Below are 26709 nucleotides of genomic sequence, written 5' to 3'. Positions count from 1 at the left end.
GGTGTCTCAAAACTTCTTTGGGTTAGATCTCTTTTGAGTGAGATTGGGGTGAAAGCAGAGGAACCTATGATGTTATATTGTGACAATCAAGCTGCAATCAATATTGCCCACAATCCAATTCAGCATGATAGGATAAAACGCATTGAAGTTGATAGACACTTTTTAAGAGAAAGGGTAACAACTGGAGAAGTTTGTTTGCCTTATGTCTCTTCAAAGTTGCAGCTGGCTGATGTTCTCACTAAAGGGGGTGGCAAAGAACAAGCTTGAACATGATCTACACAAGTTGGGAATGTGTGACATTAATTCCCAACTTGAGGGGGAGTGTTGAAGATTAATCAATTTTATGATGTTTTTCTAAGTAGATGTTTTATATTAGTTGTTAGATAGGAGGTGGGAGACCACGGTAGTTATGTGAGTCCAAATTTTATTATGTTTTTGAGTGTTATATATGTTGTTTTATGTTTTGCCGCCCTATAAGGGCATAGTTGTCTTTGCACTGCTCTATTATTTTTAGTATAAATAATAAGTGAAGGGGGTGGCCAGATTATTGCTTTTCTTTTCAACTTCTCTTCTTCTATTCTTCTCCTTCTCTCTTCAAGAAACTATTTTTTTTTCATGTTTTTTAATTCAGCAGATTTCTACTTAAAGAAACTTAGTAATGGAATGAAGAGGTTCAAAATATAAATAGGTTAAAGCTAGCATGCTACAAAGAATGGCAAAAAGCTAGAAATGTAGAAAATTGAGAAAAATATAAAACCATAAGGAAGTTAAAAAGAAAGTAAATTTAGTTAAATGTAAGGCTTATGATGAGCTTTACCATAAATTAGGCACTAAAGAGGGAGAAAAAGGAATGTATAAACTAGAAAAGCTGAGAGAAAGGAAAGGCAAAGATTTAAACCATGTTAGGTGTATTAAAGATGAAGATCAAACAGCCTTGGTAAAAGATGAGGAAATCAAACAAAGATGGAAAACTATTTTGAAAAAAAATATTAAATGAACAGCAGGAAGAGGATTCTAATGGTGGAGAATCTAGCAATACTAGTAGTGTTAAATCCTTCTATAATGCTTTGGCAAGGAACCAGGTGGGGAAATCTAATGCCATCAGGATTTAGGGAAATATGGTTCCCCTAGAGTGGAAGCTTTTGCGTGGTTACTGACCTTATACAGCATTCTTACACAAGATCATTTTAAAGGAAGAGGAATTCAACTGGCAGGGAGAAGTTACCTTTGCCTAGCAAAAAGGTAGAGTGTGATGCATTTGTTTATTGATTGTTGTTTTTCCAAGTATGCTTGGGGGCATTACTTCAGACTTTTTCAGCTTTTGTGGAAGTAAAAAGGTGAAGATAGTTTGAAGCCACATCCCCTTTCGCTGCTATCTATTGGGATATTTGGAAGGAACGAAGCAAAAGAATATTTGATGACCAATCAAAGCACTGAGACCAAATTGTTTTCTTATGTGGATAGAGGTTCAGGGATTGACCATTGTTCCTTCCAGAATATGAGGGAATCACAAATAAAGACTTTAATTGTAATTTTTCCTCTGTTTTAGATCTTGATCTTGGGAGATAAGTCTCGTACTATGTCTTTTCTTCTTGTTTTGGGGTGATGCCTCATCACCAACTTTAAGTGCATTTCTAATTAATAAAATTTTCTTTTTATTTATTACCATAAAAAAACCATTGGCCACAATTAAAAAAACAATCTTTAGGTAGTTTCCCTTTTACAGAAGGTTTTCATCAAATAGAGTGTAAGTTGGGTTGCATTTATTTGTTTGAGGGTTCCTAGGGTATTTTGTGCTTCTAGTTAATACTCCTTTTGTAAGGGTCAATACTTTGCTGCATAAGTATGTTTCTTTTTCTTTTCCTTTTTTATGGGGGAGCAGAGGGGTGGATGAGGTATTGTAGTTGGCTTGGATTCATTGGGTTTCAAATTGGAGCTTCTTTCAGTCTTCTTTTCATTTGCATTTTGTGCACTGTTCTCTTTCTCATAAATATATCTCACTTACTGATTAAAAAGGTAGTAGGATCTTCTAAACTAGATAAAATAAAATGTAAACAGTAGCAGTTCAATAAAATTTTCAAGTGATTCACCAAAAAAAATGTATACACTAGAGTTGTTTTAGCAACACCATCACAGAGGTTTCAAGGACCACCTTATAATCAACCGCCCAGCAGAGAAGATCATCAAGAATCAAACGTTCTACCATAAAATGTTCACTAGCAGTATTATTTATGCATGTGCTGTTCTCAATACATCCATCATAATTCCTTCTTAAATAGTAACCTGGAACAACCTACAAACAAAATCAGAGTCTTAAGAATAGAAACTAAACTAATAAAAAAGACACGAATAAGATAGTAAAGCAGTAAAATAGGCACTACAGGTTGCCAACTTGCCACACTTTGGGGATTAGCAGGGAAACTATAGATGGATATGAACATAGAAATCAAATCATGACCTTGTCAAGTACAGAGTAATCATCAAGTGGGCCACTTCCATGCAAATGATTATAGACGACATCCAATATAACACGAAGACCAATTCGGTTAAGTGCCTGAAATTGAGATAATCAATAAAGCTATGAACAAGTAAGCACAAACCAACCAGAACTCAAGTGTAGGCAAATAAATGATATATCTATGATTTATATATGGATAATATCAGATGTAGAAGTACCTGTACCATCTTCCGAAACTCAACTGTACGACATGAACCATTTGGATTGCTTGCATAGCTTCCTTTGGGGACTCCCCAAAGAACAGGATTGTATCTTGGTAAAAAAAATGATGCAGGTTAATAAGAATGGGCATAAACACCAAACTACAATTAATCAATTCACTCAATAGAATCCAGATTCATAAAATCTTACCCCCAATTATATCCATCGTCGTCTTGAATTTCTGTAACTCGAGCTTGTTGCTGATCCGAATCTGGTGGTAATGTTGCCAGCATATCGGTGTCTGTAGAAGTTGTCATGTTAAAGAGAGATAAAATGCCAACCATGCATGACAATTCCAGATGATCTTAAACCATAGCAGATAAAACCCATAAAAGCAAGCATGAGTTAATATTATTCCCATCACAATTAAAGGAAATCTAGTTAAATATCCAACAATAATATAAAGATAAGATTATATAACTCCAGATTAGGTAGCAGAAATAGGGATGATGAGAAGTATTAGGGTGGAGTTGGACGTTTTTGATGTACAAGAGGTTTAGTTTGATGTACAACAGTTTTAAGGGAAATTTAAGGTGGAGATGAATGAAATAATTCATCTTGGTTTCCTAATGACTTTTCTGTTAGGGATCTTTTATTGTTGTGCTCAAGATTTAGTGAAGTTTAGTTTGTAGAGTCTTCATATGTAGTCCGGATGGTCTTGGAAGTGGTCCAATGTTTGGATGAGGGTTGTTGCTTATTTTCTTTTTGTCAGTGATTTCTTAGCACCTATACCTGCTTCTTGTTATTTTTAGTAAATTCTCACTTTTTAATCAAAATCTAAAGCTAACATTTCATCTGCAATAAGGTTTCAAGTCTAAATGTATACTTCCTATGCTACATCTAGAAATTTTTTTGATAAATAATAATAAGCATTTTATCAAGATTAATCAAGATGAACTATCAATACAGCATAAAGTTTCCCACAAAGAGGCACAAGATGCAACCTGGAAGCATTTGCATCTTCTCATCAGTCATCACCCCCCCCAAAGGACCAAGCTACAGTATCCGGCTCCATCAGCCACCCAATACCAGTTTAGAATCACCTTCAATGAGCAATCTCCCATAGTTCAGCACTCTAGCAATCTGTACTTCCAGTAGAACTACTTGGACTTCTGCACTAACTGCATCACCCACTCCAATTGAACCAGAGAATAAGGCAACAATCTGAGTATCTGACCCTCTGCATTCCTGAAATCTCCTCCAAGACTAAAAGGGCCAGGATTACTGAGGCTGCTACCATCAAGGTTTAGCTTGATTTAGCCTTTTTCAGGGGGCTTCCAAGCTACAATAGGTTTGTTCTTAACCAAAGAAGATTTTGCAACCAATTCCCAGATTCTCCAAATGTCAACAAAAGAGAATTGTGAGAAAAGATGCAATGATTTAGTCCAATTGATAGCCCTGTTCAATATGCAATCCCAAACAGTAGCCTCATCCCTCTCTTTATATCCTAGACTTCGCCATTGACTACATAACTATTAAGGTTATACCATTGGTTTTTTTTTATCTACAAGGAAAGTTAACTTTATTAATAAGACGAGAAAAAAAAAAAAAAAAAAAAAACAGGATTACAATATATCACAATCAAGCCCAGAAAACAGGCTACAATAAGGCCCAAAACAATTGCTGCCTATAGACCCTCTACTTGGCTAATGTGTCATCCATCCCATTTGCAAACCTTCTGATTCAAGAAAAAGTGACATTGAGTTCCCTAGTCAGGCTTTCTACTTCCCTCAAGGTATGTCTATAAATCCAAGGAACATTATTCCTTGTGGTAGTCCAAGAGATGACCAGTTTAGAGTCCCCTTCGACCTCTAAGTTTTGTAGATTTGCTTGCTTAGCAAGTTTTAGACCTTGTAGCAACACTAACAGCTCAGCCTTTAGCAAATCTCCTACCCCTAAAGGGCTTGAATACATTGCCAACACTTTACTTGAGGAATCTCTAAACACACCACCAGTACCTACTAGTCCTGAGATTCATAAAGAGCTCCCATCAAAGTTCAGCTTGATTTTATTGCTAGCTAGGGGCTTCCATTCCATCACATTTTTTTCTTTTACATTAGAAGAGTGTGCCACTTCATTCCATGATATTATCATGTCAGACGCTGAACAACTTTGGAATAGCTCTAATGTTTTTATCCATTCTGCAACTTTTATCTTTATAGTTTCCACAATTTCTTCCTTTGGCTTGTGCTTCTTATTGAAGACCCATGTGTTTCTTTCCTCCCAAACAGTCCACACCACCACCACCCTAATTGTTTTCCACATCACTCTTCCTCTTTTCGTTGGCTGCCTTAGGAAATTTGGGCTGAAGAGACTCACTACATTCTGAGGAGTGATCCACCTGCACCCAGAGAGAGAGCAAAAAGACTCCGAACAAATAGCACAACAGGACAATAAAGCAGTAAATGGGTTAGGGATTCACATTCAGCATTTTCAAAACAAACGTTAGTGTCGAGTATATAGGGGCAGATTAGTCATTTTGTTTATGTTTAGTATGAGGTGTAATGTTAAGTGATGCATCCCATACTTAAGTAGGGGCACAAGAGTCAATTTGTTTTTTGATATAGAAAACTATAAATATGACCTGGCCGACCAGAGAGTAGATTTTTCTCTCTAGTTCGAACCAGCCTTTCTTTCTTCTCTTCACTCTTCTCCTCTCTTCCTCTCTCTCTTCTTTATCTTTTCTTCTCTATTATTCTGAAATTAACAGATATACAGATCTGAACGTTATCATGGTATCAGAGCGAGGTTAGATCAGTTCAGATCTGTATAGTCTCCTGTGCACCCTAGTTGAGTATTTTGTAGATTTCTCTTCGGTTTCTTGGAGTTTGACAAAAAGGCTGAAAAGGAGTGGTCGTTTTTTTCTTCTGGAGGTTTTAATGCCTCCAATTGATTGTGGTGTGGTGGCTTCAGGTGGCTGGTAGGAAACCCTCCGATGGACCGAAGAGGGTTGCTACAGTAGTTCCGTGGTCTATGTTCAGATGTGTGGTTCAGATAGGTGGTCAAAGATCTAGTACCAGATGTGTGGAGTGCTGGTGTGATGTCTTTGTGTGTGATGGTTTTTGTGTGGTGCCAAAAGTGGAGAACAGTGGTGATTATTGGTGAGGTAGAGTAACATATTAGTGTGAGGAAGGAAAAAAAAATTGGCATCTATGGGAGACAGTAGTGAACACAAGTCTATTATGATTCCCCTTGATTACTTGAATGTGCAAATGACCTCCATCAAATTGAATGGAGAGAATTAAGTGCCTTGGGCCAAATCTGTTGAAGTGTTTCTCAAAGCTAAGAAGAAAGTAAAGCATGTGAGAGAAGACAAACCCCTAGTTGACTCTCAGGAGTACAATGATTGGGAACAAGAAGATGCACAGATTATGACTTGGTTATGGAACAGCATGGAACCTAAGATTAGTGTGAACTTCATGTTCTTAGACACGGCCTAGGAGACTTGGGATCATGCAAAGAAACGTTACTCAGGGCAGGACAATACCACTAGAGTATACCAGCTCTACCAAGAGTATTTTAATTTGCAGCAAGATAATCAAAATCTTGAGTAGTATACTAGTCTGAGGAATCTAAGGAATGAGTTGAATGCGTATCATCCCCTTACATCTGATGTCAAAATTCAGCAACAACAGAGAGAGCAGCTTGATGTAACCAGATTTTTTGAGGGATTGAAGTTTGAATACGAACCAGCGAGAGCACAGATACTAGGTGGGTCTACCCTCCCTTCCCTTGTAGAGGCGTTTGCCCACCTCTAGAAGACTTCCATTGGACATCTGGAGAACCCCACCATATCAGATAGGTCTGCTTTTGCAGTGACAAGAAGGGGAGGTCGTGGTGGTAGAGGAGTAACTCATTAGGGTCAGCCAGGCTGTGGTGGTAGTGGTGGACACATGTACAGTCATGGTGGAGGTGGACACATGTACAGTCGTGGTGGTGGGCATGTTGGAAGTCAAGATTCAGGGGGAGCTCGTGGTAAAGGACGTAGTAATGGTCCGAGAAGGTGTTTGCATTGTGGTATGGATGAACATATTGTTAATTTTTGCTATGATCTACATGGCCCACCTTCAACCTAGGCAAATCATGCAGTGGCTAGTGGTGGTATGGGAGAAGAGAGTCAACAGGCCGGTCAGACACCTCCATCTATAGATGCCTCCGGACAAGAGATGATGAGTACTTCACATAATGAATATGAGCGATTGATCCATGATACTTCTCAGCTGAGTACAGTTACACTTGCCCACTCAGGTATGGCTTGTCTGGCATCCAAACCCTCCCATTGGATCATTGATTCTGGAGCTTCCGATCATATGATTGGGACTCCAGGTGTGTTCTCTTCTCTTTCTTCATCCTCGACAACCCACACTGTCACCCTTGCTAATGGTTCATCCTTCTTTGCTTCTGCTTCCAGTCCCTGTTGCAAACCCCATTTCACTTGTTCCAGCTGCAACTAAGCCTTTGCCTCCGATGCCACTCCCCACTGCACAGCCACCTATCCAGCAAGTGTATACACATCGACATGCACCAACACCTCCAACTACTTCATCGTCAACGGATCCGGCAGTGGTTTCCGCAACACCATCACACCCCATTTCTGACCTTGACCTTCCCATTGCCCTGTGAAAAAGTAAGCGTAGTTGTACTCTTCATCCTATCTCTAATTATGTTTCTGTTTTTCACCTTTCTCCTTCCCATCAATAGTTTGTTTCGTTGTTATCTTTTGTTTCTATTCTTAAGGAAGTCCAGGAAGCCCTTATCTCAACAGGGTGGCATCAAGCGATGGAAGAACTCTCCGCTCTAGCTCATAATCATATGTGGGATCTCACCACTCTTCCTCCAAGTAAGCATGCTGTCGAATGTAAGTGGGTATACACTATCAAGTGTTAGGTTGAAGGTTTTGTATGTATGGATGGTTCGGCTTATAAGAGTTCTTATTAGCCTGTATTTGATTTTTAAGTTGTTATGTACTGGGCCTGTGTTAATGGGCCTAAGTCTGTTTAGTGTTTTAAGTTGTCTGGGTGTCCCATCACTAATCAGGGGCATCCCAGTCATTTCATGTAACATTGTACTGTACTTTAATATAAATAATAGTATTGTCGACTGGGTAAGCTAGTTCGACATTCCAGCATCTCTTCTTCTTCTCTTTTCTACTACTTCGACTACACTAGTTTAGCTTCCATGGTATCAGAGCATTAGCTTCTTCCTGGTTTCAGCCGGCGCACACTCTCTTCTCTTGCTGTCTTTTCATCTTCTCTCTTCCTTTTCTGGGTTTCTGCAGTAAAGACCTAGGGGTGTAAGAGAGTAAAGCAAGTTCGAACCTAGAGTTTCTCTTGGTTGTAGGACTCAAGGGAAGTACGACCCAGAAGTAGATGTCCTACTAGGTTATTTCCAGCAAATAGTAGCTATTTGGCTACTAAGAGAGGTCTATATAGGACAGACCTAGTTGAGGACTGATTTCAGCAGTCCTAGCACTAGCCGAAAGGGGGAGAGCTTCCTCTACAGTTGCAGCTTCGATGCTCCAGCAAGACTTGCACAGACTTAGCTTCTTCTACAGAGCCCACTGTTCACTTGCTACTGTTACAGTCTCGAACTGTTCACGTGCTACTGTACCCGAACTGTTGCAGTTTCGGTTCAGCCCAAGTGAAGTCTATCTAGTATTCTACCAGCACTGTGAACACTTCTACTAGCATAGCAAAGTGGTAAACAGCTCCAAATTCAGGTTGGTTATCAGTCCGAAATCCCTCACCACTGCTGTGAGATTACCTAGGGAGCTGCTAGCTCCAGATTGTTCAGCACTGTGAACCCTGGTTGAGGACTGATGTCAGCAGTCCTAGTATTGGCCGCAAGGAGGGGCACTCTCTTTACAGTTGCAGTACTCGAAGTTCAAGTGGAGTCTGCATAGCACAATAGTTGAGAATCCTTAGCTTCAGGTCGGTTACCAGCCCAGAACTCCTTGCTTGCTGCTGTAACTGAACTGTTTCAGAACTGTGACAGTCTTGGCAAGTCTGAAACTGTGTCGAGTGCTGTCAGAACCTGCTGTGATCATTTCGACTAATCAGAATCTGCTCCAGAACTGGTTCAGAACCTTCAAAACTGCTTCGGCTAGTCTTAATCAGTGTCACCTGCACAGTGGCTGCAGTCAAGATATTTTCAATACCCAGAGAAGTGTCTTCTAGAGATAACAGGCCTGCGGCAAGTGGGAATCTTGTCACCAGCAACAGTGATGACAACTCACAAAATACACCAACAATGTCTCCTTCTCCTATGGGACAGGTTGCTGATTCCTTTGGAACTGGTGCTTTGGGCTTCACTGCTAGCAAGGTAGAGGGCCTTAGCAGGGCATTGGCCCGTCTAAGGAATAATTCTTTTGCTTCTACATCTCTTGCCAGATCAAGTACAGCCTCTGCCTTCAGCGCCACTGGATCTATTGACTCTACTTCTTGGGTTATTGATTCCAGTGCAACTGGCCACACGACACATATGTCTTCCCTATTCTCTTCATATCATTTGTTGTCTGGTCAGGATAAGATGAGAGTTGCTGACGGGTCTTTCTCCACTATCTCTGGAAAGGGAATGGTTGACCTAAGCAAGAACCTCTCTCTTAAATCAATTTTGCATGTTTCCAGTCTCACCTCAAATCTTTTGTCTGTTTTAAAACTTACCAAAAATTTGAACTGTAGTATAACTTTTTTTCCTACTCATTGTGTCTTCCAGGACAGATTGACAAGGAGAACGATTGGGTGCGGTCATGAGTATGGAGGACTCTACTATCTTGATGCAGACATCGGTTCAGCCTTACAAGCATCTGCTGGTAGTAGTCCGAAGAGTGTGGAGTCAAAAGCTAAGTTGCATCTTTGGCATGCTAGACTAGGTCATGTGTCTTTCTCCTCATTAGAAATGTTGTTTCCCAAACTGTTTAAGGGCATTTCAAGTCAAAGTTTAACCTGTGAAGTATGTCAAGTGTCAAAACAATGTAGAATTGTGTATCCAATTTCCAGTAATGATATTTGTGCTCCTTTTGATTTGGTTCATTCTGATGTCTGGGGCCCTTCACCCATTTATTCTTTTGATGGCTTCCGGTATTTTATCAGTTGTATTGACCACTACTCTCGATGCACATGGATTTACCTGTTAAAAGGACGGGAGGAAGTACCACGGATAACTATGGCATTTTGCAAGACGGTTGAAACTCAGTTTAATAAGAAGATTAAGCAATTAAAGTCAAACAATGTTGTTGAATACTTTGAAAAATCCTTGACTTATTCATGGAAGATGCTGGCATACTACATCAGTCATCTTGTGCTTATACCCCTCAACAGAATGGGGTTGCTAAGCGCAAGAATAGACATCTATTGGAAACAGCTCGAGCCTTACTATTCCAGCACAAAGTCCCCAAGCAATACTGGTCTCAAGCAGTTCTTACTGCATCATATCTGATAAATCGGATGCCATCTAAGGTGTTGGGTATGAAAACCCCTTTCTCTGTTTTGTGTCCCACTCTTCTAGATTTTTCCCTTCCTCCTCGGGTCTTTGGCTGTATATGTTTCATACATGTGAAGGATTTAAAGAAGACCGAGTTGGATCCTAAGGCTACAAAGGGAATATTCCTAGGGTACTCTCCTACACAAAAGGGTTAGAAGTGTTATGACCCTATCTCCAAGAGAAAGTATGTCACCACAGATGTGGTCTTCTTTGAGTCTCAACCCTATTTTCAGTCTTATTAGAATCCTCTTCAGGGGGAGACTAGTGGGGTGGAAGAGGATTCTCATTCTCCCTCCTTTTTTGTTCCCCTATCTACCTCGGATCTTCCATCCTCTCCTCCTACTCCTTATTATGGCATTCCAGGTCAACCCAGTGAGGCTCCCACTGTGTCGGTTACCTCTTCTAATGCTGCAGATGTTCCTAAAGGCTCCATTAGGCAACAGAAAGAGATACTTACATACAACAGAAGAAAAAGGGGCCCTCAATCTCATGACAGCAACCAGTTGGACTCAGATCAATCTGTCTCTACAATCCAGGGTAATTCCAACTCACATACTTTTGATTTGGATCTTCCTATTGCTCTCCGTAAGCCTATTCGCTCTTGCACCACCCGGCACCCCATTACTGATTTTGTTTCTTACTCACATTTATCTCCTGCCTATCACTCCTTTGTGTCTGCTCTTTCCTCTATGTGTGTTCCTTCCAGGTACTCAGAGGTTGTGTCTAATCCAAGGTGGAAAGAAGCTATGAATGAAGAGATGGAAGCCCTAATGAAAGCAAGAACTTGGGAATTAGTGGATCTGCCAGAGGGGAAGTGCATTGTTGGGTGCAAGTGGGTGCTTACTATAAAACACAGGGAGGACGGGTCTATTGAAAGGTACAAGGCCAGACTTATGGCAAAGGGGCTTACTCAAAAAGAAGGGATTGACTACAAAGAAACCTTTGCCCTAGTAGCAAAGCTCAACACAATTCGGGTTCTTTTGTCACTAGTAGCAAATTTTTCATGGGAACCTCATCAACTGGATGTGAAGAATGCCTTCTTAAATGGTGGCCTTCATGAAGAGGTATTTATGGAACCTCCATCAGGCTATGATTTTAGTAGAGAGGTGTGCAAACTGAGGAAAGCATTATATGGGTTGAAGCAATCTCCCCGTGCATGGTTTGACAGACTTTGTGGGGCCATGAAGAAAGTGGGGTACACTCAGAGTGGTGCAGACCATACCTTGTTCATAAGGAGACAAGATAGCAAACTTACTGCACTCATTGTTTATGTGGATGATATGGTAATTACCAGGAATGACTTGGAAGAGATAAGAAGATTGAAGGAGTTTCTAGCTTCGGAATTTGAGATCAAAGACTTGGGTCATTTGAGATATTTTCTTGGGATTGAAGTTGACAGGTCAAGAGAGGGAATCTACATATGTCAGCGGAAGTATGTTCTTGACCTCCTAGAGGAAACAGGCATGATGGGGTGCAGGCCAGCAGATACTCCAATAGAACAGAATCATGGCCTACAGAAATCAGTAGGGGAGGACTACTATGATACAGAGAGATACCAAAAATTGGTAGGGAAGCTGATATACTTATCCCTCACTCGGCCAGATATTGCTTATGTTGTGCATGTTGTCAGTCAATTTATGCACTCTCCAAAGATCCCTCATATGAAAGCAGTTGAAAGGATTCTCAGGTACTTGAAGACTTGCCCAGGGAAGGGAATTCTCTTCAGGAAAAACAATAGAATTGAAATTGAAGCCTACACTGATGCAAATTGGGTTGGGTCTGTTGGAGACAAGAAGTCAACCTCGGATTACTGTACATTTGTGGGAGAAAACCTGGTCACATGGCGCAGTAAGAAGCAGAATGTAGTGGCTAGATCAAGTGCAGAAGCAGAATATCGGGCTATGGCCCACGGGGTTGCTGAACTCTTATGGCTCAGAACTCTTCTTAATGTACTTGGTATTAAGGCCGAATGTCCTCTCAGGCTATATTGTGACAATAAAGCTGCCATCAACATTGCCAACAATCCCATGTAGCATGACAGGACAAAACATATTGAGATTGATTGGCACTTTGTTAGAGAAAGAATTGTCTCGGGTGAACTCTGTGTGCCTTATACTCCATTTGAGATGCAAATTGCAGATGTATTGACTAAAGGGTTGGCTGCAACAAAGCTCATGGACCTTCTTGGCAAGCTAAACATGATTGACATCCATGCTTAGCTTGAGGGGGAGTGTTAGGTTGAAGGTTTTGTATGTATGGATGGTTCGGCTGATAAGAGTTCTTATTAGCCTGTATTTGAGTTTAAGTTGTTATGTACCGGGCCTGTGTTAATGAGCCTAAGTCTGTTTAGTGTTTTAAGTTGTCTAGGTGTCCCATCACTAATCAGGGACATCCCAGTCATTTCATGTAACATTGTACTATACTTTAATATAAATAATAGTACTGTCGACTGGGTAAGCTAGTTTGACATTCCAGCATCTCTTCTTCTTCTTTTTTCTGCTACTTCAGCTACAGTAGTTTAGCTTTCATCAAGTATTTACCTGATGGTAGTGTTCAGCGGTTGAAAGCTCGGTTGGTTGCCAAGGGTGATTCACAGTTATATGGCATTGACTACACAGAGACATTCTCTCCTATTGCCAAGATTAGTTCAGTTCGTGTTTTGATCTCTCTACCTGCTATGTATGATTGGCCTTTGTTTTGGCTTGATATTAAGAATGCTTTTTTGCTTGGTTATATTCTTGAGGTGTATATGGAGCAATCACCCGGATTTGTTGCTCAAGGGGAGAATGGTAAAGTGTGTAAGCTCAAGAAAGCTATTCATGGACTTAAACAGTCCCCTCGTGCATGGTTTGGAAAATTCAGTGAAATAGTGAAGAAATTTGGCATGAAACAGTGTCAAGTCGATCATTTAGTATTCAGCTATGAGCCTGGTGCTGGGAAGATTTTGTTAGTGGTATACGTAGATGATATTGTTATTACCGACAGTGACAAGTTCGGGATTGATAGGTTGAAAACTTTTTTGCATGACACTTCCAAACAAAGGACCTTGGTAAACTAAGATATTTCTTAGGGATAGAGGTAGTGAGGTCCAAGTATGGTATCAACTTGTGCCGGAGGAAATATGTTATTGACCTACTAGAGGAGACAGGGTTGTTGGGTGCCAAACAAGTTGAAACACCCATGAAATTGAATGTCAAGTTGAATAGTGATACAGGTGAGGAGTTTGAAGATCTAGGAAGGTACAGAAGGTTGGTGGGTAAGCTAAACAACCTAACATTATTCTGACAAATATTTCATTTGTGGTTAGTGTGGTGAGTCAATTTATGCAGAACCCTCGGGTTCCACATTGGGATGCAGTTCTAAGGATTGTAAAGTATTTGAAGGGAGCTCCTGGTCGTGGCTTGCTATACAAGAGTGGAGCAAAACTTGAAATAGAAGGATACACTGATGCTGATTGGGCTGGTTCTGTATCTGACAGAAGGTCCACTACAAGTTATTGTACCTTTCTTGGGGGTAACTTGGTGACATGGAAGAGTAAGAAACAGATAATGGTGGCAAGAAGCAGTGCAGAAGCTAAATACAGAGCTATGGCACATACAACTTGTGAATTAGTGTGGTTGAGAAACCTTCTACAGGATATGGGGTACTCAATTGACACTCCAATGAAGCTTTATTGTGATAACCAAGCTGTAGTCCACATCTCCTCTAATCCAATTTTTTCATGAGAGAACAAAACACATAGAAGTTGATTGTCACTTTGTGAGAGAGAAGGTTCTTAGTGGAGTAATAAATACAACATATGTTAACACAGGAAGCCAATGGGCAAATCTGTTCACCAAAGGGCTGAGTCAGGCAAGAGTGGACTACATATGCAACAAGTTGGGATTCTATGATATATACTCACCAGCTTGAGGGGGGGTGTTAGTGTCAAGTATATAGGGGCAGATTAGTCCTTTTGTTTATGTTTAGTATGAGGTGTAATGTTAAGTGATGTGCCCCATACTTAAGTAGGGGAACAAGAGTCAATTTGTTTTTTGATATAGAAAACTATAAATATGACCTGGCCGACTCGAGAGAGTAGATTTTTCTCTCTAGTTCGAACCAGCCTTTCTTTCTTCTCTCCCTCTCTTCACTCTTCTCCTCTCTTCCTCTCTCTTCTTTATCTTTTCCTCTCTATTATTCTGAAATTAACAGATATACAGATCTGAACTTTATCAACAAAGAAAACACACATTAGGGGAGAAGCATTTGTTTGGCCTCCTTTTTTGAAGCATGTCACAAGTGTTCACCTTATCAAGGAAAACCTCCCAACACAGTGCTTGAACTTTGGGTGGAATGACTTACTCCATATCTCTTTTACCGAGAAGCTTTCCCCCCTGTAGGAAGTTGCACAAGAGTGTTGAAGAAAGAAGCACAAGTGACTATACCATCAAAAGTGGTAGACCAAACTCCGGTATCCTCCACATATTGAACCAAAAAAGTTTATTGAGGTTTGTCTACCAGTTGAATAAGGGCCTCACACTCATTATCCCTCAACCCCCTCTTAAACCCAAAATCCTAGCTTAAGCCTAATGAAGAAAAGGTAACAAAATATGGCATAGGATCATACATTGGTTGACATCGATCGAGCTATTTAAGGACTACTCGATTAAGGACATCTCTAGAGGATGGTCTATAGTGGAAAATTCTACAAGTACAAAGAATGTGATCTAGGAACAATGGATCCCTTTAGTGCAATAGAGGGTTTAGCTGAATTTTGATCAAAGCTCCTTAGGTAACCTGGGTCCCTCTAGAATTGGGGGAGTGTTCAGAAATGGGGAGGATAGACAGATAACTGATTGCACTATATTCTGGACCAGTAGGCGTGGGTGATTCACTAAGAGCTGAGATTTTGGCACTACTCCAAGGCTTGAGACTGGCTAAGCAATGGGGACTTCACAATCTTGAGATTGAAGGAGACTCTAGAGTACTAGTAGGCTGGCAACAAATAAAGAGTTTGGGAGTTTGGACATTCAAACAACAAATGAGGGAAATTTCTTGCTTAGCAAGGGAAGCTGAAGCAACCTTCAAATGGACCAGGAGGTCAGTTAATAATGGTTTAGCTGACACCTTGGCAAAGCAAGGAACCCTTAGAAACAATTTATTTTGGGCTATGTTGTAATCTTTGAGAAAACTAGGGGTCAAAACTTGTGGGTGGTTGACAGTTGTACACCTCAAACTTTTGTATTAATGAAAGTTACCATTTCCAGTCAATATATATATATATATATATATATATATATATATATATATTTCCTCATTACTTGAGTGGAAGCTTTTTCTGAAATCTTCTATGCCATGTCAGGCAAGGTGGCCAGCTATCAGGCACTAGTTTATTCTTACACTGCTCCTATAATTTGTTCTGAATTACTGCTTGGTAACCGGGGTTAGTCATTGGACCCAGCTGACTCAGTTTCAATCAGGATGAATTAAACAAGGTCTGTGTTGGTTCACATGTCTATGCCCTTACACCTGAAGAAGTATTTAGGAACAAAGGCTGGGTTGAAACTTGAAACAGAACTCCTACCTTCGTGCTTCCACTTCTCCTTCTCATCATCAACACCAGCAAATTGGAAGGTTGGCAGCAGATGCACATGTGTGAGACCCGCATAAGCTAACTTCTTTAGATGGAGCACACCAGCAGAATCCTGCAAGCAGAATGTGCATTGCCAAGAAATAAATCTGTCAACAAAATAACTACCTAAAATGAAGGTTTCTAGTTGCAAACTTGCAACTAGAATATGTTTGTGTGTGTGTGTGTTTTTCAGATGAGTATTGGCAACTCTTACTTAAGAAATGCACCATACATAATTTGATTACACATGATATACACTACAAGAGGCATAGAATAATTAAGCGTAAGCATATAAAAAAGACTTACCACTATTTTAGTCATCTAATTTAAGACAACAATGCATCGGAATATAAATAATGCCTATCTAAGTATAAACATAAATGATGATGTGTAAAAGAAAATTATTATCTAGTAGAATACATAGATTTTTAGAGTTGCAAACATTAATGAACAGCACTCCATATTAACTCATAAAACCTTTTTTTAATTACCATAGTTCTCAGAAATAAAAGACAAATTTAAGAATGTTTTTTAAACAGTATACTAGGTCTACGTGCATGTTAATTGCTGATAGAAATTCAACATATAATCTCAAAGAAAACTTAGGAATATTTAATAACCATCAGGATGTTTTTATTGGTAGCCTGAAAAGGGTAACTGCTATAGAACCAAGTCTCATAGCAGGGAAGATGCAAAAGCATAAATAAAGTAAATATGATAGATAAAAAGAGAGAGAATGAGAGACAGAGAAAGAAGAGAAAATATCTGAGAAAATTATTTAGAAGTCAAGAATGTTGGTTAACAAGGTTAAACACTACCTGTAAGGTGAAAGCAAGATAACCACCACGGAAATCAGGATGCACTGTTTGGTCACTGGCACTGGAATGAAAAGCAAATATTAACAGGAATGGAAAAATATAAATGTGAACACAGTTAATTTGAATTTTGAACTAGGTCTCAGGATGTGCCTAAATCAAGTATTCTCAGTGAGTGTTTAGTTAACATTTAACATGCAGAAACCAAGAAATTCCCACACAAGGCTCAACCCTTCTTTGGAGAGGGAGGAATCATTATTTTCACAAAATTCTAAAATCTAAATCACAAAATGATTTGAGGTTGAGAGAAGAGTGAGAGTTAATGCATGGGGAATTTTGTCAAGCCAAAGAGTTGTAGTTATTAAAGACGGTGTCAATTTCTACCTCTTACCAAGCACACATTTCAACTCCAAGATTTACACGTAATATTAATTCAGAATATAGAACAAGTCATCCTTCAGTCCCATGCTGGAGAATATTAGTATTAAACATACGAGAAAAGATGCTAAAAGGAAAAAACAGATTACTGACCTGAAATCTCTTATATGCAACTCATAAATACTGATGTCAGAGAAAGAAGAAAGCTTGGGTTTCTCATCTGCCAAAGCATCCCATCCATCTGGTTTTAATGCATCACAATCAAGATTGACCAACAATGTCCGTTTGCCATCTGATGAGAGCCTGTGCAACAAGATGAAACTATGAGAACGTACGCACAAAATGCATACTACATATGGAGGCACTACCTATCCAAACAAAATGAAAGGTGAACATAATATGTAAATCTGCATATGCAAGTAGAGTTTTCATACACACCTAGAGCCTTACTAAAAGATTACATTAGCCACTTTAATGTTATAAACTGACAAGCCAGCATACCCTCTAGCATATGGATCGTTCACCATGCATGTTTCAATTCGCAAGGTACTAGGATGATAGACAGAGACCTCATACACATAATAACAGCCTTCCCAATTTCTTGGTCCATGAGCACTCCAAACACCATCAACCTCCTCAAGCTGGACACTCTCTAAGGGAACACCGCCTGATGAATCACCATAGATAATAGCCGATACTGCCTGCTTGCAGAAATAAAAGAGGCACAGAACTTTAAGTTACCAGCCTAGTGGGAGGGGAGGGAGGGATATTGAGAGAGAGAGAGAGATCATTTTAAGGTCACAGGAAATATGTCATACTTGAGCAGTAGGTGTCCAAAGGTAAAGTGATACAGCTTCTTTTGTAAACACAGCACCAAGTGGGCCACCATATGCAAATAAGTCATCTATAACACCAGGTAACTGTAAACCAGTGGCATTACTGCATTGCCCATCAGCTACATAGGAGAAAAGATAGACAAGTCAAATTTGCATCAATTCTAAATCAAGGATAATGAAAAAGAAACACTTGCAGTCTTCACTAACGAAGAAAAAGCAAAAATGAATAAAACTATTAATGTGTATGAGGAAAGCATGAACATAATGCAAGAAATCCACATAAAATAGCCATTTGCATGTGCATCAGAAGTCACCATAATTGATGGTACAATTGACTGGATACAGAAGAAAGAAAAAGATTTACCACTCAATTAGCTCTGATACAATGATAGAGACGAAACTTTAAGTTTGGGAAGTCTGTCTCCGAAAAGCAACAATGATTTACTTGAAATAGAAAGTTTGCATACAGAGCTGTTGTTTTTAGAGGAAGAGATTGAAGAGGCAGGCGGCGTGAAGACTAGAAATGGCGAAGAAAATGGTCCTAAAACTGTGAAAACTCCTCTTCCCTTCATCGAGGGACAAGAATCGGCCGTAAGAATGGATGTGGGTATTCTAGTGTCGGAAACACAGAGAAAGGATTTCCAAGTGGGTAGGTCATCAAGAAGTGATTCTTTCACTATGTCTACTTCACAACTTTGTCCAAAAAGGGGAAAGGCCTTAAAACCATTTGTCGCCTGTCAGCAACTCAATTCCAGTGATTCTAGTCCTATGCCCGTCCTACCAGGCATGTGTCAATTCTTTTTTAGGTACTGACTTGTCTGCTATGCCTGTAACAGATATTCCAGTTTCCCATCCAGGAGGTTCTGATGCAAGAAAGAGGGTGATAGCGGAAGGAGAGAGGGTGATGGAAGGAAGTAGTAAGGGGGAGGCGGACAGAATTTGGGAGTTGATCTGTACAATGATGGAGGAACTAAAAAAAAAGGAAGGATTCTTAGAGACATGTTGTAGCCAAAATAAGTGTGAGCAGGTAAAATTCTTCCTCAAACATTGGCTGGAAAGGATGGAGAAAAGAAAGAGGATGATTGTTGTATTAGGAAGGGAGGGAAAAGGAACAAAGAAGAAAAAAAGATATGAAGTGGAAAGGCTAATCTCAGACATTGAGGGAGATTTAGAATTTAGTGGTAGAGGGGATAGGAGGAAGGGCCTAAAATGAGGAGATTATGGCCTTTTCATGGGTTTTTTGCTATTTTGTCTCGATGAAAATTATTAGCTGGAATGTAAGAGGGTTAGGGAGTGCAAGAAGGAGAAGGGTGATCAAAGACCTACTCCGAAGGGAAAAACCCGATATTGTGCTGTTACAAGAATCCAAAATGATGGAATTAGATGGGAGATGGGTGAGGAGTTTTTGGAGGTCTAGAGTTTTAGGTTGCAGCTCGTCTCCTTCTTGGGGAGCCTTGGGGGGGATCGTGACACTGTGGAGGGAGGATGTGGTGGAAGTAGTGGAAGAATTGATGGGCAAATTCTCAGTTTCCATTAAGTGTAAGAATGTAGAGGATGGGTGTGTATGGGTCTTAACCAATGTTTATGGACCTAATTCCTATAGAGAGAGAAATGAGATGTGGGAGGAACTATAAGCAATCAAGGGGCTACGGGATGGCCCTTGGTGCCTGGGCAGGGATTTTAATGTCATTAAATTCTCTGATGAAACCAGTAATCCCCAACAGGTAACTACAACAAGCATGAGGAAATTTAATGGTTTTATTGAAGAATGTGAACTGAAGGAAATACCTCTGCTGCAAGCCAGTTACACTTGGTCCAACCTTCAGGAAACCCCTTTGTGTTCAAAGTTGGACAAGTTCTTATTTAACCTTGCCTGGGAGAATAGTTTGGAAAACTTGGTTGCTAAAGCGTTACCCAGGGTCACCTCCGATCACTGTCCTATCCAGACAGGTACTGAGTTTTTTCCTATAGGACCCAAACCTTTTAGATTCAAAAATATGTGGCTTACCCATCCAGATTTTGTGAAAAAAAGTGAAGGAATGGTGGGGTGAGGAGGAGAGGGGGGTTAGATGGAAGGGGATCAAGTTTCATAAGAAATTAAAAAGGTTGAGAGCCAAAATAAAAGAGTGGAATAGAGATCTTTTTGGTAGAATTGAGGAGGAAAAATTGTGCCTAATCTCTCGAATAGAAAACTTGGATGTAAAGGAATCTCAAAACGGGTTGACCGAGGAGGACAGAGTGTTAAGGAGACAATTGAAAAAGGATTTGGAAGAGGTGTTACTGAGGGAAGAAATCAATTGGAGACAAAAATCTAGACACGAGTGGATTAAGGAAGGCGATGGGAACACTAGATTTTTCCATGATTTGGCAAATGGGAAACGAAGAAAGAATCTTGTGACCAAGCTAGAAATAGGAGAAGAGGTGATTACCAACCAGGATGACATAGCCAGAAAATTTGTGGACCACTTCAAATCGATTTATAAAAGACCTTTGAGTGAGAGAGCAGTCGTGGAAGGGGTGGAATGGCCAAGAATTAATGACGGAGTGGCAAGGTGGCTGGAAAGGGATTTCAAGGAAGAAGAGATTAAGAAAGTTGTCTTTCTAACGGATAGATCCAAGGCTCTAGGTCCAGATGGCTTTACAATGGGTTTTTATCAAGACTGTTGGGAGGTGTTGAAAGAGGATTTAGTTGAAGTCTTTAAGAAATTTGCAGACAATCACATTATAAGCCCTAGAATTAATGCCACCTTTTTTACCTTGATACCTAAGAAGAATGATGCCAACCACCCAAAAGATTATAGGCCTATTAGTCCGGTGACAAGCATCTATAAAATTCTAGCTAAAGTGCTCTCGTTGAGGATCAAAACAGTCCTCCCTTCTATCATTAGTGAAACCCAGGGGGCTTTCATTCAAGGGCGACAAATAGCATATCTGATCTTAATTGCAAATGAGTGTGTGAAGGAAATGAAAATGTCTAGGAAGAGAGGTTTCATTTGTAAATTGGATCTTGAAAAGGCCTATGATTTGGTGGACTGGGAGTTTCTATTAGAGGTTATGCGAAACTGTGGATTTGGGGACAAGTGGTGTAGTTGGATTTTTGGGTGTATGGTATGGTGAGGGACTTTTTTCCAGCTTGCAGGGGTGTCAAGCAAGGGGATCTACTCTCGCCCTTCCTTTTTACCTTAGTAGCTGATGTGATTAGTAGGATCATTACTAAGGCTGACAGTGAAGATGCCATTAGGGGTTAGAGAATAGGGAGACACCAAGTCCCCGTCACCCACCTTCAGTTTGCAGATGACCTAATGATCTTTTGTGAATGAGGTTTTAGTGAAAAGGTAGCAAACCTAAAGGAGCTAATCAAAGGATTTGAAAGTATTTCTAATTTGAAAATAAATTTGGAAAAGAGCTGCATAGCGGGTATAAATTTGGAGGTAGGGGAGGTCGAGGCTATTGCGGAGTGTCTTGAGTGTTCCACCTCTACTTGACCTATGTCATATTTAGGGCTTCCTTTAGAAGCAAATCCTAGGGAGAGTAGATTTTGGACCCCAGTGATAGAAAAGTTTGAGAAGAGATTAGCCTCATGGAAGAGGAATTATGTCTCTTTAGGAGGGAGAACTACCCTAATAAGAGCTACCTTGGCTAATTTACCTACCTAATTTTTGTCTATTTTTAGGATACCGGTTAGGGAAGCTAGGAAATTGGAGAAGTTGATGAGAGATTTCTTATGGGAGCTAGGACAAGAAAACTCACTTGGTTAATTGGGAAATTGTGTGCAGAAGTAAAGAAGATGGGGGTTTGGGACTTGAGAGGGTAACTAGAAAAAATCAAGCTCTGTTAGGGAAATGGTTGTGGCGATGGCCATTGGAAAGAGAGAGATTGTGGCATGAGGCGGTGGAAAGCATTCATGGGATGTTAGAGAATGGATGGGATGTTGGTGTATCAAGGCAAGCTAACTTAGCAGCACCTTGGAAGGCCATTCACAACACCCTTCCTTAATTCCTCAATTTTATTAGGTATGAAGTTTGTTCTGGCAACACTGTTCATTTTTGGGAGGATATTTGGGTAGGAGACACAGCTTTAAAGGATTTGTTTCCTTCGCTATTTTTTGTTTCTTTGTACAAAAAAGAGGTTGTCTCAAAATTTGTCTCACCTTTGGGAACACCCTTAGTTCCTACTTGGGATTTTGGGTTTCGTAGAGGACTTAGGGATGATGAAATTGAATCTCTTTCTATCTTGCTTGGTTGTCTTAATCAGGTTTGTTTGGATCCCTCCAAGCCAGATAAGAGGGTATGGACTCCTAGACCCAATGTAACCTTCACTTATGCTTCTTTCTTCAAGTCCATCTCTGAACTTTCTACTCACCAACCCTTTCCATCAAAAGAAATTTGGTGCAGGCCAGTTCCCCAAAAAAGTTATGGTGTTTTGTTGGGAAGTATTCCATGGGAAAGTAAACACTCTAGATAACCTACAAAAGAGAAGACCTTTCCTCTGTATTTCTCCTAATTGGTGTATCCTCTGTAGAGCTCACGGTAAGGATTGTTACCACCTATTAATATCTTGTCCCTTTTCTACAAACCTTTGGGTTTGGCTACTTTCGTTGTTTGGGAGTAGTTGGAGTTTACCTGCAGAAGTTCACATGCTCTTCAACCATTCTACCATTTATTGGCCTACAACAATAAGGACAATTATGTGGAGATGTGCTCGTGCTGCCTTGATTTGGACTCTTTGGGAAGAAAGGAATATTAGAATTTTTCAAGAAAAGGAAAGGAGCAGTCGGGAATTGAAAGACTGTGTGTTAAATAGGGCAATTCCTTGGCTGAAGACCTTGGAAATCTTTCATCAATTCTCCTTTAATGACCTTTGGAGAAATTGGTCAGCAGTAGCGAGGTGTTCATCTCTAAAGGACAAATCAATTACAAGCTGGGGGTGCTTTGAGAAATGCGAAGGGAGAGATTTTGTTGCTCTCCTCCATCTAAAGGCTCACTGAAGTTGAACTTTGATGGAAGTAGCATGGGTAATCCAGGATTATCCGGAATGGGGGTGCTTTGAGAAATGAGAAGGGAGAGATTTTGTTGCTCTACTCAGGTCCCTTGAGAATTGGGGACTCCATAAGGCATAACTTTTAACTGTTGTACAAGGGGTGTAATTTGCAAACCAGCTGGGGGTACAACACCTAACAATCAAGGGGGATTCCAAAGTGGTGGTGGGTTGGTTGAAAATTCCTGAAGAGGCTGTGGCGTTACAAGAATGAAATGAAGAAATTTAATTGGTTGACAAGGAATATGTTGGTCACTGTACAGTGGGTGGGGAGATCAACAAATACTTTGTCAGATGTGTTAGCTAAGCAAGGGGTAAATAGGGAAGAATTGTTTTGGGCTCAGTTGTGGTTCTTGCTTTTCTTTCCTACTTTACTTGTAAGATTCAAGGAGGGGTTGCAGCTCGCGCCTCTCCCTGGGATGTTGCATGAACTCACTCTAAATCTGCTTCTGAATTAATAAATTTATTATCATTCATCAAAAAACAAATAGCTCTGATACAAAGTTGTAATCTGTATTAATAAGAAAAACAAGAAGGAGAAAAGAGTTACGAAGACAGGAAAGTGCTAACCAAGCACCATTACATCCTTCTATTGTGTAGCTCATATGTATGGACGCCACATGAGTAGTAGACACGTTAGACAATAAAAAGAGATTTATCTGTAACATGCAAGATCGTTTTCATCCCAATTATGGAAGAAAAAAGGAAAAAGCCAACAAGGTTGATATATTGACACATCTAACGATACATCAATCTAAACATGGCGTTTTGGAGCATTTAGAATTTAGAAACAAATAAACGCTAAATGCTAGAATTTCATAACAAGAAGAGATCCCTCTAAGGCAATGAGTGAACTGGTTAATATCAAAATAATCGATTGGATAGAGAAGATTAGGATATAATGACCAAATTCTCATCTCACATGGTGCAATGATTCAACAACGGAAGCCCCTATTGACAACAACATTAAGCATTTAATTTAATTTGATGATTATTTCTTATGTAACAAATGGCCCTTGGGGATGCAGAGGCAAAGAGGAAATAGGTATAGTAATGTTCATTTTAGTTGGATCAGGATCTGTAAGCACAGGGGATCCCATGAAGGGTGAAATTCTAACATTAGCATAGGGTCGTCAGATTGTATGCATCAAGGGAGATCTTAATGCTATAATTTGATGGATGAGGGGGGGCAGGGATAAATCTGCTGATAAAAAAAGGCTCAGGAATAAACCTAGAGGCATTTAAAGATAGTTATCACTTATCAGATTAGATATGCCAGAATTTTCACATCCAAATTGAAGTGAGTTACTTAATGTACATCATTACTTAACTGAATGCTATTTTTTAATATTATTCTGTAGGAACCGAATAAGGGCATACTGGCATCTCTAGATTGATTTCTTATACATAGTATTGGGGCAATTTACTTATGTTTGTTTGTAATACCATTTATGTTTAAAAAACTGAGAAGTTTTGAAGGCCAGGGTCTCACATATTTTTCCCTCTATTAGATGTATTTTATAAGTTTGTTCTCCTTATTCTGCCTATTAATAGTCGAATTGCAATTTATTCACAACCTATTGACTAATTACTATGCTGTAATGGAAAACTAAACTGAAAAATATAGACTAAGAAATCACACTTAGCATCATGCCAATGATTTTATTTGGAGCTCAATGTTTGATGCATAAGTTCAAAGCAATTAACATGGATGCAATCCCAAAGTAAACTATTGATGTTCCAATTGGATGTGATTTAATGTGACCATTTAGAGCCAGCATTTTATACAATCACCATACTTCAATCTACAAGAAGGAGCCAAGACTGAATTGAGACAAAGAGAGTCACTAATTCTTACAATGAAAAGAAGCAACTGCTAACTGGCATTTGACAAGGCTCTTGACATCCACAGAAGTTGGGACTCTAAAAACTCTATTATGTCGAATGTGAGGAAACTTCTCAACGACCTGAAATAAGATGTTAACTGTAAGAAGGAAACCAATCAGATACCAAATTGAGGGTCCGTTTGGTTCGCAGTCGGAATCGGAAATTCGGAGTCAGAATTGAAGTCCTTCAGAATTGGAATCGAAATGGTCTATTCCCATAGTCTGTTTGGTTCAGACAGGAATGGGAATGGGAATTGGAATCAGCAAGAATGGAATTTCATTCCCAGGGAGGGGGCCAGGGAATGGCCATTCCCTCAAATGGGGGAATGCCATTCCAACAGGATGGGAAATGGAATTCCGATTCCGCCCAACCAAACGGTAGGAATAGGAATAGCCCATTCGATTCCGATTCCAGACGTCTATTCCCACGAGCCAAACTGGGCCTGAGTCATCAAAATTTACTAGGGTGTTTCTTATGTGAAACGACCAACAGAGCTCATGTTCAACCAAAAAGCAAAGTGCCACCAAATAAAACCATAGATCACAGGGAAAATTAACGATTGTCGTATGTAATCATGTAATGTTTAAACAAACCAACAGCTCACATTGGAAGGTAACCCGCTGTTTTCTACTTCAAGCTTAATTTTCACCTCGTGACCTGTTAGCATGGGAATTAAGTGTAACATTAGAATGAATATCCAGTAAGGCATTGCAAATTTAGGGAACATTTACAGTGCAAAGTGGACCATCTTAGATTCAAACGTAGAAAACGCTGACAGGATTCTGCTAGGATGAATTAAGATGGGTTCTGCCTCCTCAATCAGAACTAAATAAGTTAACATCATTAAGCAAAACATCAAACAAAAAGCAATCCAATTTCCAAACCTTGAATACCGCCCTCCGCAACAACTAAGCCCGCAGTTCTACTTGCGTAGAGATAGCAAGAACCATCTGCGATATCGATGTTCCATGCAATTAGAGATCTCGTAACCCAGTATGCTCTCGAATATAACAAGCTACACTGCAACTGCAAGACATTGCAAATAAAGACTGTCCATCATTAAATTATATTGCAGTTATAAATGGGTCTGTTAGAACTTCATTCGATTCAAGAGTGTTCAATTCTGTATAAGGGGATGAAGATGAGTGATGGGGAAGGAGAAGCAACAAACCTGTGGAGAGGAAATCTGCTCTAGTGGCATGGAGGAGCAACAGACGGTGCCTCTCTTACCTCTTTGACGGGATAAGGAAGAAAGGTGGAGAGAGGTGGAAGGTATGGTAATGCAACTAGAGCGGAATCGACTGATGGGAGGTGAAGAGCAATAGCCCGAGCTGGGCAGTTTACGGGACGTGGAAGAGATGGGGCAGATAGAAAGGGAGGATGTAATTGACATAATAATATTATGGTAGGTCCACGACCAGAAAGATTAAAACAGAGCAACGGAAATGGCTGCTGGATGCTTCCCTCTGCTCTCTCTCTCTCTCTCTCTCCGATTTTGATGCTTCAGCTTTCAGGTTTCCTTGCAGGAATCACTCACTTTCGAGTTTGGCCTTTAGCCCTTTACTTCTTTACAATGAATGAGTTGGGTTGTTGATTGTTTAAAGGCCTTTAACCCTTTACCTTTCCATGTGTAACCCAACGCGGACAAGTGTCATGGATATTGTACTTCGGATCCGATGCGTTTGAACTTGAAGGGATTTTTTTTTCGAATCCACTAAAATTTTAACACGTCTTTTACTTTTTACTTGACCAACACATGCAGCTGCATGCTACACCAGGCTGAAGCTTTAATGTTAATTTGCATTGTTAGTCCAAACACAACCCAAATCCCGTTCCCCCAACTATTAATGGGAAAACAAAGCCTTCGCCAAGTAAAACAAGGTGACTTGCTGTTAACGGGTCGGGTTGGGTCGTGATGAGGGCGGATTTGGCCCTCCAATA

At 40.0% G+C, this 26709-nt stretch overlaps 1 protein-coding gene across 7 annotated transcripts in view; it reads right to left on the bottom strand.

Annotated features, from left to right (window-relative positions):
• The window catches only part of LDA (limit dextrinase), an 89498-nt gene extending 63151 nt beyond the window's left edge, over positions 1 to 26347 (bottom strand). For all 7 annotated transcript variants that reach the window (XM_088950671.1, XM_088950674.1, XM_088950675.1 and 4 more), the window contains exons 1-13: positions 25940 to 26347; positions 25653 to 25794; positions 25373 to 25425; positions 24740 to 24848; positions 17827 to 17963; positions 17510 to 17709; positions 17162 to 17311; positions 16634 to 16694; positions 15768 to 15888; positions 2870 to 2960; positions 2677 to 2770; positions 2459 to 2554; positions 2153 to 2293 (exon numbers count right to left, since the gene is read on the bottom strand). In XM_088950671.1, coding sequence (XP_088806797.1) covers positions 2153 to 2293; positions 2459 to 2554; positions 2677 to 2770; positions 2870 to 2960; positions 15768 to 15888; positions 16634 to 16694; positions 17162 to 17311; positions 17510 to 17709; positions 17827 to 17963; positions 24740 to 24848; positions 25373 to 25425; positions 25653 to 25794; positions 25940 to 26161 — 1617 coding nt within the window. In that variant the 5' untranslated portion in view covers positions 26162 to 26347. The remainder of the gene's footprint in view (positions 1 to 2152; positions 2294 to 2458; positions 2555 to 2676; positions 2771 to 2869; positions 2961 to 15767; positions 15889 to 16633; positions 16695 to 17161; positions 17312 to 17509; positions 17710 to 17826; positions 17964 to 24739; positions 24849 to 25372; positions 25426 to 25652; positions 25795 to 25939) is intronic.
• Between the last annotated feature and the right edge of the window lie 362 nt (positions 26348 to 26709).

The sequence above is a fragment of the Nelumbo lutea genome, chromosome 6 (genome assembly GCF_056320005.1).
Source record: "Nelumbo lutea isolate HS-2025 chromosome 6, American lotus-T2T, whole genome shotgun sequence".
In the NCBI taxonomy this organism is placed as follows: Eukaryota; Viridiplantae; Streptophyta; class Magnoliopsida; order Proteales; family Nelumbonaceae; genus Nelumbo; species Nelumbo lutea.
Note: the sequence above shows the minus strand (reverse complement) of the source record. Positions and strands in the feature narration are given on the sequence as shown.